At 46.7% G+C, this 12236-nt stretch overlaps 2 protein-coding genes across 3 annotated transcripts in view; one reads left to right on the top strand and one right to left on the bottom strand.

Annotated features, from left to right (window-relative positions):
- Fam170b (family with sequence similarity 170 member B) overlaps window positions 1-11507 on the top strand; it is a 30665-nt gene extending 19158 nt beyond the window's left edge. Inside the window, exon 4 of the mRNA XM_070020792.1 lies at window positions 11428-11507. The gene's annotated coding sequence lies outside the window, so the exon portion shown is untranslated. The remainder of the gene's footprint in view (window positions 1-11427) is intronic.
- Window positions 256-12236, bottom strand: part of Tmem273 (transmembrane protein 273) — a 37163-nt gene continuing 25182 nt past the window's right edge. Inside the window, exons 3-6 of one of the 2 annotated variants that reach the window (XM_070020799.1) lie at window positions 11357-11497; window positions 8783-8813; window positions 1734-1793; window positions 256-698 (exon numbers count right to left, since the gene is read on the bottom strand). In XM_070020799.1, the coding sequence (XP_069876900.1) occupies window positions 1769-1793; window positions 8783-8813; window positions 11357-11497 (197 nt within the window). In that variant the 3' untranslated portion in view covers window positions 256-698; window positions 1734-1768. Of the gene's footprint in view, window positions 1794-8782; window positions 8814-11356; window positions 11498-12236 lie in introns of both variants that reach the window. The other variant, XM_070020797.1, reaches the window with a different exon arrangement.

The raw sequence follows: 12236 nt of genomic DNA on the forward strand, positions 1-12236 counted from the left end.
CAATTGCTTAGTGAGTTGGTCTAAAAACACTATGGTGTTTCCACCATCATGAAAGCACTCAGTGAGCCTTGAATTTCTCAGGACGTAACTCTGTCATATCCTACTGTCTCTACTGCACTTGGAGCTAAAATAAAACCAGAGTCCCGACAGCAAATGATGTGTATGGGGCATAAAACAATGGATGGGGAACCCAGAGCCCTTCACCTTTAGCTCACAAGTGATTTCACCATTCACCAACTAGATGTCTTAATTAAAATGCTGCTAAAAGAAACAAATCAATTAGCAGATCTCTTCCAAGATGGTTTATTCTATCTTACACACAGAAAATTGCTTATGAGTAGCGTATTGCCGCTTTAGGTGATCAGTTAACAAAGGCTGCTAATGAAAAACATTGTTATCAAGTTAGACAAAAGACACCCTGGGAATTGAGGCAAATTATCATAACTCAGCACTTCATTTTGAAACAGAGCTTAGCTGCCATCATATGTGAGGAGGGGAACCCAACCCAAAGAGTCATTCTTCAGGGCCACCTGGATTTGTACAGAATTTCTTCTAGAAAAAGGTTAGAAATCAAGGTGAGGGCCAGGTGCTGGCGATTCATTCTTCTTATCCTCACTACTCAGAAGGCTGAGATATGACGATCAAGGTTAGAGGCCAGCCCAGGAAGACAAATCCAAGAAACTCTGATCTCCAATTAACTAGCAAAAAGAAGTGGAGGTGGTTCATGTGGTAGATCACTTGAGCAAAACAAGCTAAGTGATAGTTTAGGGCCTTGAGTTCAAGCCCACGTACCGGTACACATGTGCGTGCATCCCCGCCCCCCCCCCATAGACACATACACATCGAAGTGAGGGGAACATTTGTGCCTTAGAACCTTTGACTGAATAATAATAGAATGTTGTGTTTCCCTGCCAGTCCTGTCTACCTTGCATATGTCATGCAGATTGCAATTATCACCATAAAGTAATGAGATGAGAACAATAGCTTACATTTGTGTAGCTCTCTATGAGACACATACATTTTTCCCTTAGTTCTTTGCTATTGCTTTTTTTTTTGCCAGTCCTGGGGCTTGAACTCAGGGCCTGGGCACTGTCCCTGAGCTTCTTTTGCTCAAGGTTACCACTCTACAGCACCACTTCTGGCCTTTTGTGTTTATGTGGTGCTGGAGAACCGAACCCAGGCCTTCATGCATGTTAGGCAAGCACTCTACCACTAAGCCACATTCCCAGCCCCTGCTGCCCCTTTTATTTGAAGATCCACACAGCTGCCAGTCTCAGCCACAGCTGCCCAGTACCTTCCTCTTTCTAGTAAGTCAGTCTTCCATTGATGGCCCTTATCACTGACTTACCATTATCTCAACATTTTTCTGGATGTTCACAGAGGATGGCTTTAATGTGGCAGCTAAAATGATGAGGCCGAGTTCTAGAAAATTTGCCTTAACTGTTGAAATGGTGGGGCTGAGGAAACTGGGCCCTGAGCTCTCTGTACAAGGCCTGCAGACAACACCACCATAGGAAGCATGAAGAGCTCCCTTTTTGGGAGGGGGCCTGCGTTGGATAATAGGAATTGACTGGCTTCCATCTTTGCCTGTTAGCTCTAAGCAGTTAGCCTTGCTGAAGAGGAAAAGGCACTGTTGATTCTAGTCCTTTCACAATTTGTTTCTCACACTGAGTCCACCGAAGGTCCATTGTCTACCTCAGGCATCCAGATTCAAAGAATTGCTGAGGTTGTACCTGTGGGCAAATTGTCCAGACAGCCAATGCTCTGCTCACAGCTCAATCACCTGGACATCTCTGGAAAGGAAGAGAAAGATCTGAAAGACTTACCCAGTCTTACTTACAAGACTTACTTACAAGTCACTATGCTCTAAATACTGTATTGTGCTTAGGTGCAACAAACCCGGCAGGTAGAGGGAATCATGGACAAGAGGTAGCAGGATTGGGTGTCTCCTGAGCTACCCAGAAACAGGCCTGTGGCCAGGAGCTTCCAGGGAAAGGAAGTCAGTTTTTCAGATCAATTGGAACTCCGTGATTATTTTCTGGCCAGACAAAATCCCAAGCAGTTTGAGGAATGAGAGGAAAGCAGTGCTTCCCATGTCAGTAGGGCGTATTTGGGGGAAGTGCCCAGTCTGTAGTTGAAGAGTGTGTACAGATCTGAACCAATGCTATGAGGAAAAAGGTAGAGAGATCTGTTAGAGTTGCCTGGACACCCATTCTAGTCACCTGATACAGATCCCACCACCTCTCCTCTTCCTCATTACCTTCACAGCCCAGGCCACCCATTATGTACCAAAACCACACACAATTCCCTAACCTGCCAGGGCCTCTCACTACTTTTCCACTGATCACCCATAAAAGCCCCCCAGTCTCCAAGAAGCATTGGATCCAAGCTTCTGCTTGAGACCCTCAATGGGCTTTCTCTCCTGAATGAAACCTGTGCCACTCCTGCCTACCTACCTCTTCATTACCTCTTTCAGTCTAACAAGAGCTATAGGAAAGTATCTGGAAAATGATGTCCTCTTGTTCTTTCTCTTGTGTGTGTGTGTGTATGCCAGGACTGGGGCTTGAACTCAGGGTACTTGTGCTTGGATTCAGGGCTTTGTACTCTCACTTGGCTTTTTCATTCAAGGCTGGAGCTCTACCACTTGAACCACAGCACTACTCCCAGGTTTTGGAAATACATTTGAGAGAAGAGTTTCACAGACTTTCCTACCTGGGCTGGCTTTGAACCACAGTCCTCAGATCTCAGCCTCCTGAGTAGCTAGGATTACAGAAGTCTGCCACCAGCTGCCAGCTCTGAAACCCATTATTAGTACAAGTAATAGAAACTAATATTTTTAAAATTAATAGACTAATATTTTTTCTCAAGACAAAGGCATAGTGAGAGAAGTGGAAAGAAATGGAGGAAAGACTCAAGTGAGAATTACCAGCACTATCAGGAGTTTGTACATCTCCCTTGAAGGAAAATGAGCTCATAAGCACCCAAGTTGACAGATTGCCCAGTCTAGACACTGAGGCTGAGCAATGAGTTCATCCTGCTGATTGTCCTCATCAAACCCCGAGTTAAAAGGGTCTTCATCTTGAGTGGCTGGACCTTTGTCAGAATCTGCACTTGAGGTTCTGATGCCCCGGGGGATGGGTAGCCAGGAAGTGGCCTCCTCCCATGGCTGGCTGCAGTTCGGAGCTTGGAATTGGCTGTGGCAGGATGGCTTGGTGGATGAGGCTGATCTTTGACACACAGTACTGGCTCTGAACCAGTGGGTCTGCCAGCCACCAGGAAGCTAGGCAAGGTCTTGGGGAAGCATCTTTTACTTTCAGTAAAAGGCAAGCTAGGCAGGGTCTTGGGGAAGCATCTGATGACTGGAGAAAGAGACAAGTTATGACTGCTGGGTACCCTGGGGTGTATCAGGAGAGTGGGTGAGCCAGGCACAGGTGGCTCCTGACTGTAATCCTAGCTACTCAAGAGGCTGAGATCTAGGATCACGGTTCAAAGCCAACCAGGGCAGGAAAGTTGGTGAGACTTTTAACACCAGAAAACCAGGAGCAGAACTTTGGCTAAAAGTGATAGAACACTAACCTTGAACAAAAGAGCTCGGGGATGGTGCCAAAAAAAAAAGAAAGAAAGAAGAAAGAAAGAAAGAAAGAAAGAAAGAAAGAAAGAAAGAAAGAAAGAAAGAAAGAAAGAAAGAAAGAAAGAAAGAAAGGAAGGAAGGAAGGAAGGAAGGAGGAAGGAAGGAGGAAGAAGGAAAGGAGGAAAGAAGGAAGGGAGAGAGAGAGGGGGGAAGGAAAGAAGGAAGGAAGGAAGGAAGAAAGAAAGAAAGAAAGAAAGAAAGAAAGAAAGAAAGAAAGAAAGAAAGAAAGAAAGAAAGTAGAAGGAAGGAAGGAAGGAGGAAAGAATGACTGATTTGTAGCTCTAGAATCCTAGCTACCCGAGTGGCTGAGATCTGACAATCCAGGTTCAATGTCAGCTAAGGCAGACAAAACTGTGAGACATTTATCTCCAATCAGCCAAATAAAACAACAACAACAATACCATTGAAATGGGGAGACTGGATCTAGCCAGCGCTATCTTGGCCACATGGTGGATAGGAAATTGGCTTTAACTGGGTCATCTTGTCTTCATGGTGGAGGAGGGTGAAGTCCTACCTCCCAGGTTATGGGCATGTCTGAATTCCTAGAGGCAGGGGTGGGAACTTGGACTATAGGTTTCTGGACTGTCAGTGCTATGCCTTGAACGTGGAAGATGGTTGAGTTTCCCATGCCCCTGTCCCATGCCCCAACACTATTTAGGACTGGATGAGCTCAGGCACCATTATGCCAGGCCTTGTGTGCCTGTGTCTTCTTCTCCACTCTAGTCACCATGGCATCCCACTTCATTTCTCCATTGGAATTGATACGGTTTGTTGGTATTGTTTTTCTGCTCTTTCTTTCCCCTCCTGCTCTCATGGCTCAGTTTTTTTTGACAGTGTTGAGTGTATTTGAGGGGCTGCAGGTCTTTGAGACAGGAGTCTACTTGCAGCCACCAGCTGTACAATAAAGATTCCCAACTCAACCTCTCAAAATGGGGCTTCTCTGTTCTCGTGACTGAGTTACCTTACATATCTTAAAACACTGCAGGAGCATCTTCGGATCTATTGAGCAGGGGCAGCTGTCCAGTGTAATTCTGGAAGTGTTTGGTGTATATAATTAGGATAGGGAAAATGTATGAACATATTTTGTAGCGTTGAGAGCCAGAGTTTTTACTTGGAAGGAGGAGAGTTCAAATCATGAATAGGGGAAGCTCAGGAAGAACTTGGTGGGATTGACTTTGTGATTAAACACATACTTCTTGCTCCCCATTGGGCTGGTAGTCGGGCTTGAACTCAGGGCCTGGGTGCTGTCTCTTAGCTTTTTCACTCAAGGCTGGCCCTCTACACTTGAACCACACCTCTGTTTCTTACGTCTTTTCTTTTTGGTGGTCACTTGGAGTTAAGAGTCTTATGGACTCTTCTTCTCAGGCTGCTTTCAACCATGATCCTCAGATCTCAGCTTCCTGTATAGCTAGGCATACAGGTGTGAGCCACCTGGCTCACCTGGCTGAAATACCCTCTTGTGCAACTAATGTATGGTATAATTTTAAAACCCTACATCTATCAGATGTAGAAGAAGTGCTAGAATTGGAAACGTAGTAATTTTGTAACCACCAAGAGCCAAAGCTCATTCAAGCACAGATCCTGAACAGATTCAAAGTCAGTACTGAGGAATTGGTAGTGGCCAGATAGTCACATGAATCTCAAAGTACCAGTCCTTCCTAACTACAAAGGGGAATGTTTTTTGTTTTTTTGTTTTTGTTTTCCAATTGTGGGGCCTGAACTCTGGGCCTGGGCGCTGTCCCTCAGCTCTTCAGCTCAAGGCTAGTGCTCTACCACTTGAGCCACAGCACCTCTTCCGGCTTTTTCTGCTTATGTGGTGCTAAGGAATCAAACCAGGGCCTCAGGCATGCAAGGCAAGCGCTCTACCACTGAGCCACCTTCCCAGCCCCAAAGGGGAATGTTTTAATCTTTATATTGCAGAAGCCAGAGTCATTTCCTATCAAGCCATCAAATGAAGCATCACCTGCAGTGTAGCTGGCTGCAGCCATGTGCCTGCTGACTCCTACCAGAAAAGAAGCACAAAATTGTCTCGAAGCTCCCCTCTCTTCCCTCTTCTCCCCTCCCTTCTCTTCCCCTTTCCTTCCCTATGTAGTATTCTTGACCAAAACCAACATAATACAATAACAACAAATTCAGTCTGGACCTCTTTATGTGGAAACAGGAAACAAACAAATCTACAAAATGAGAAATCATATGAGAGAAATTAAATAAGGCTTGGTTCCTTCCAAATTGATGTGAAATGGTAAGAAAAAGGCAGAAATTGTCCACCACTGACTAAAGAGAGATAAAATCAAATCCAGTGATATTTTCTGCACTGAATAAGTAGAGCAATAAAAGCTTACTCTGCAAACAATTGGAGAAATGTGACTACAGAAGGGGAAATTGGTGACATTACAGAATTAGGGTTCATCTCAGGAATGGCCTCTGTGCTGGGACTATGGGAGGCACAATCATGATGGATTCAGGGGTGAAATACCATGATGCTGCACGGATTTTCACATGGGCCAACCAAGAAAAAAATTCTATGAGTACAGAGAAAATGCAAAAGAAGCAAAACATACTTGGAAGCCTGGAAAGGGGAGGATCAGTCAGAACAGTTCTTCAGAATCCTTCTCAACCCATGGCTGGGTACAGTGGTACCTTCCTGTCGTCCCAAGCTATGTAAGAGGCTGAGAATAGGAGGACTGAGGTTCCAAGTCAGGCCTGGGAGAAAAATCCTCAAGGCTCCATCTCCATGAACAGTGGCCAGATATCATAGGCACACAACTATGATCCCAGAGACTATAGGAAGCTTCAAGTGGGCAGATCATAGCTCAAGCATGTGCTGGAGGAAGATGTGAGATTATCTCAAAAACAACCAGCAAAAATCCTCCAGCATGAAGGCTTGGCTTAGGTGGTAGAGCATCAGCTTAGCAAGTGTAAAGTTCTGAGTTCAAACCACTAGGAAAAAAGCAACAGTGCAATGCCCTGTGGCCCTGCACTGTGACCCTGCCTTCTGGCTCCAGTCCATAGCCACACACACAGAGGCTTCATCCATCAGTCTCCAAAGCAGTGCTGAGCAGACAACAGGTATTTTGGATTTTCTGTTCATCTTTGCCTGTGTGTGTGCACAGAAGAGCCACGAACCACTAGGGACAGTAACAACCCTCCCTGCATTTAACACAAACATTTCTGATTTTCATTCAACTCAAGTCCTCTAAGCTTGCTAATGAACACTTCACCATCGGAGCCATGTGACAAACCTTTATATTACTATTATTATTATTATTATTATTATTATTTCAGATAAGTTGTCTCATTAACTTTTCCCTGGCTGACTTTGAACCAGGATCCTCCTATCTCTGCCTCCTGAGTAGCTGGTATTACAATGTGCACCACTATACTGGGCCATCCAACCATTTGGAGAAACTCAGTGTTAGGTTCTAAAACAAGGCAATAGGCCCTTTGGGAACTAAGTCCTAGGTGGTAGAAAGCACACACAAAGCTGGGCCCACGCGGACTCTGGCTTGTTCTTAATGCTTCTTTGGGATCTTAAATCTTCCGGACTCTCACTGACTCCCTCTAGTGTTAGTTTTGGAAAGTGTGCCTACTTCTTTCCAAAGTCTCAATTCCTTCCCTTCCTGCCTGCCTTTCTCCAGTTCTTCTTTCTTTAGCACTTGGCTTTCATTTTTAAAAATTCTGGTCCTAGGGCTTGAACTTAGGGCCTAAGCACTGTCTCTGAGTATTTTTTTCCTCAAGTCTAATGCTCTACCACTTGAGCAACAGCTCCCCTTCTGGCTTTTTTGGTGGTTCATTAGAGATAAGAGTCTCATGCATGTTCCTTCCTTGGCTGGCTTTGAAACTCAATCTAAAAATCTCAGTCCCCTGAGCAGCTAGAATTACAGGCACGAGCCACCAACATCCAGCTTCAAATATTTGTTTTGAATAACTATGGCAGCCACCCCGGTCCACCCCGTCTGCCTGGATTATGAAAAATACCTTCCTTTAGCCTACACGTCAAAAAAAAATCCTTCCAGAGAAGGTCCACTTCTCTGCTGTCTCTACTGAGCTTTGCAGCCAGTCCAAATCTCTTATAGGACCATCTAACCAGGGCTCCTCCTCTGGCACCTAGGAGAAAGAATATTCCATCCACTCCCTGCCTGGAATCACCTGGTTGATGAAGTATCAGGAGAACCTTCAGATTCCTTCACTTAGCCACTTCACTGTTGGATCCTCCCTGAGGAGGAACTACACATCTTTGCAGCCTTTTCTTTCTACAATAAGCCAAACATCCCTATGTATGCCCATGTGAGCTTATCTTCCCGCTTCTGCAACAGACCAAGCCCCACCACCCTACTCTACGCACTGCTTCCGAATGGGCTCTGCACCCCCAGCACCCCCAACACCCAAGGCACACGGGCTTAATCCTGTCCTGGCACTCTGTGGCTCTCTATTCGGCAGCTTAGAATCCCCTGTAGCTTCCTCTTTTCTCAGCCCAGTACCTGGCCCAGAGCTGTGCCTGTTCATTCATTCAACACTTCTATGGGTACTGGGATCTAGGTACTTGTGCCAAGTGCTAGGGATACAGAGATGAAAAGGAAGACCTCCCCTCGAGGAGCTGATATTTAAGGGAGCAGACTATAAAAATGAAGATATATGAATGTCATCTAATGTCATCTAGCAGAAAGAGCCTTTCAGAAAATCTAACCCAAGACGTGTGCTGGAAAGCCTAAGCCCTTGGCTATTGTGCGCACGCAATGTGTGTGAGTGTGTGTGCTGGTCCTGGTGCATGAACTCAGGTCCTGGGCACTGTCCCTGAGCATCTTTTGCTCCAGGCTAGCACTCTACCACTTGCCTCACAGCTCCACTTCTTGATTTGTTTTTTGGTGGTTAGCTGGAGATGAATTGCACAGACTTTCCTGCCTGGGCTGGCTTCAAACTGCAATGCTCAGATCTCAGCCTCCTGAGTAGCTAAGACTACAATGTGAGCCACCAGTGCCCAGCGGTGGCTATCACTCTTTGTGGTCCCCACTCTCATGATACCCTCCCATTAGTACAAAGAAGGAGAGAGGGAGAAAGGGAGGACATGTCTCTCTGCCCTGAGAGAAAGCCAGGATGCAGCAAGACAGGAGATCCATGAGCCCCCTCTGACTTCATCTGTGGCCATCTTACCTGGAGGTTCTCTTCTTGCACATGATGGTGTCTAGACAGAGAAAACACAGCATTAGAAAGGGGACCTGTGACACCGGCTCATTCTCACAGGGCCACTGATGGCTGGGGTCAGGAGGGCCATGCTGAGAGGCTCTGGGCCAGTCACTTGCCGGAAGGTGAACGCAGCTTGGCCTTGGTCACAGTTAATGCATCTCTGTTCAGATCCCATCAGTAGGCCCCCTAAACTGGCACATAGCTGAGACTAAGTGATCCCTAGAGCTTTCTCATCACCCTAAATCTTCCTTCCACTTGTAGCTCTGGGGCTCCCTTCTTTGCTAATGTCCCGAAGAGGCCTGTGGTGGTGATTCAGGGCTGTTTCCTTCCCCTTCATAATAGACATACAAAAGCAAGGAGACATCAGTGTCTGAGATGAATGGAGCCACTCGTGTCCTGGACAAATAGCAAGAAATTAGTATCTTGGGAATCCCCCCATGCCGCATCTAGCCTCTGGACTGAATCCCTCTTTCATACATCATGTGTGTGTGTGTGTGTGTGTGTGTGTGTGTGTGTGTGTGTGTGTGTATGTGTATGCACACGTGCACACATGCATGCACCCATGAGCATGTGCACCAATACTGAGGCTTGAACTCACACTCGGCTCACACTCTTGCTTGGCTTTTTCCACTCAATGCTTACATTCTACCACTTGAGCCACACCTGCCTCTTCTGGCTTTTTGCTGGTTAATTAGCAATAAGGGTCTCATGGACTTTTCTGCCCAAGCTGGCTTCAAGCATCAATCCTCAGATCTCAGCCTCCTGAGCAGCTAGGATTACAGGTGTGACCCAACAACACTGGGTTCTATGTCTTTATAGTCAAAATTTCCAGTCAAAATTCTCCAAGGGTACAAAAACATCTTGGAGAACATTTAGTCATTTCATTGAGTCTACTTCAGGAAGGGGGAAACACATCTCAGGGAAAGAGCTCTTGGCTGTTGTGCTCAGGCCCTGGCATCCACCCCAGAACAGCAAAAGAAAAAAAGAAAAGTAATACAACAGCAGATGCATTGTGGGAGATATTTGGGGACAGACAAACATAAATCAGTACTGCCTTCTGCTAGGTCACAGTCACGCTTACTGCTCAGCTTCTGCTCAAGGAGGCCCATTTCCTGCACAGGTCCTCGGGACATGGACCACACCATGGCTCTCCCACACACAGCAGTGATTTGTCTGACATCACAGCACTGATATCCACCATGCTTGGGCCCACCTCATGGCTGCATCCTTGAATTAAGAAACAAAGTCCTGCATGAAGCCAACTTCAGATCTTCTTCCCAACATTCTCTAGGGGACTTGGGGCTCAGAAACATCAAGAACAGTGGAACAGAGAAGCATAAAACAGAGAGACACAGAGCACAGCTACAAGAGACAGAGAGACAGACACAGAGGGAGGATGGGACAAAAAGACAGACAGAAGCCAGGTGCTGGTGATCACACCTGTAATCCTAGCGACTCAGGCGGCTGAGATCTGAGGGTCAATGTTCGAAGCCAGTTTGGGCAGAAAAGCTCATGAGACTCTAATCTCCAATTAACCACAAAAAAACTGGAAGTGGAGCCATGGCTCAAGTGGTAGAGCACTAGTGTTGAGCACAAAAGCTCAGGGACAGAGTCCAGGCCCAGAATTCAAGCTCCAGGGCTAGCAAAAGAAAAAAAAAGACACAGAGGCAGGGAGTGGGAAGTGGGAGGAGGGGGGAGAGGAGGTGGAAGAAAGAGATAGAGAAAGAGGGCCACTTTCTCCTCCCTGGAGTATGCTGGGCTCTATGCTCTGGTTTTCATTCTTCTTCTGATAATTGTCACGGAGCTGTCCTCAGTACCTCAAGCTGGGTGGCAATGCAAGACACCATTCAAAGTTTTATGTCAAAGACTTGGTCCCCAAGTGGGGCATGATGGGACATTTGAGGTCTAGTGGGAAGTCTGAGGGGTCAGAGATGAGTCCTCAAGGGAATTATGAATCTCTCTCTCTCTCTCTCTGTCTCTGTCTCTCTCTGTCTCTGTCTGTCTCTGTCTCTGTCTGTCTCTCTCTCTCTGTCTCTCTCTCTCTCAGTATGGCCATGAGCTAAACCAGCTTCCTCCACCATACATAGCTTCTACAATATTTTGTGCCACTAGAAGTCCCAAAGCCACAGAGTTAATGAGTCCTGGACCGAAACTTTCAATCTGTGAGCCAAGCTGAGCACTGAGATCTGAGGGTCAGAGTTCAAAGCCAGCCAGGGCAGAAAAGTCCACAAGAGCACAATCTTAGCTCCAATGAACTAGCAAAAAGGAAAAAAAAACAAGTGGAAGTAGTGGAGGTATGGCTCAAGTGGTAGAGCACCAGCCTTTGGGGGGAAAAAAAGTGAGAGCATGAAACCTTGAGTTCAAGCCCTACAGGGGGGCATAAACACACACAACAAAAACTGTGGGACAGTATAAAACCATCTTTTATAAGTTGACTACCTCAGGTCTTTTGTTATAGCTGACACAAGCTGACGAACACACTTTCCTTCGTGGGGCCAGGCAGCATGGGGTATGTGGTGCTGGGTATCACAGGGCCCTTACCACTGGTGCACAGCGGGGTGCTCTTGAGCTCTGAAGAGTTGTTATCAGACAGGTGCTTTCTGATCATGCAGATCTTCAACACCAGGAAGCCAGCTGATATGACAACACCCAAGGCAGTTCCAATGACAGCGTATTTGAAATCTGCAGCCCGGAGAGGAGACACAACGGAGTCACCACTCTGCCAATGGCTCTGGATAGCGTCTAGGGTTCTGCACTGGTCCCTGCTTCTCCATACTCCACCCTGCCGTGTCCAGCCTCATTCTCCTCCCTTCCCCTTCCCACTCTTGGTCTCTATCTGTGCAAATGTGTTCCCAGCTCTTCATGGTTGTCTCGGTTTAGCCCTGGGGATGGGCGGCTTACTACTCTGGTCTCTTGTAGCTCTGCCTTCATTCTCCTTTCATTAATTCTTTAATTCATTTGGGTCACAAATGCACTATGTGTTTGCTGCTGGTATATGGTGACTCTGAGAGCACACTAGGAAGGCTCAAGTTTGGGGGACTGGAGTTAGCAAGGGAAGACAAAGAAGTCACTAGAGTCATGTGACAGAATAGGCTATGGTGTGTGGGTTGGGGAGTCAAGAGGCTTCTCAGAGGAAGAGATTTGCCAATCACACCTTGCCAGTGAAGCCAGCCTGAAGTGGGGAGGGGGCAGGCACCGTGCCAGCAGTGTGAGAATGTGCTGAGGCCTGGGAGCAAGCACAGCCCACCAATGAGGGACACTGTGTACAGTGCAGGGCATTGTGGGTACTGGAGCCATCTATCATCCATACAGAGCAGACATGATGCCTGTGCTCTCTGAGTTAAGGGCAGGCTCTACCACAGACCTGCCCCCCAGGATAAAGCCCTGCTAAACACTTAGGTGGGCCTCCAGGTGACCATGA

The sequence above is a fragment of the Dipodomys merriami genome, unplaced genomic scaffold (genome assembly GCF_024711535.1).
Source record: "Dipodomys merriami isolate MVZ:Mamm:240054 unplaced genomic scaffold, mDipMer1.0.p SCAF_14, whole genome shotgun sequence".
NCBI classification, from domain to species: domain Eukaryota; kingdom Metazoa; phylum Chordata; class Mammalia; order Rodentia; family Heteromyidae; genus Dipodomys; species Dipodomys merriami.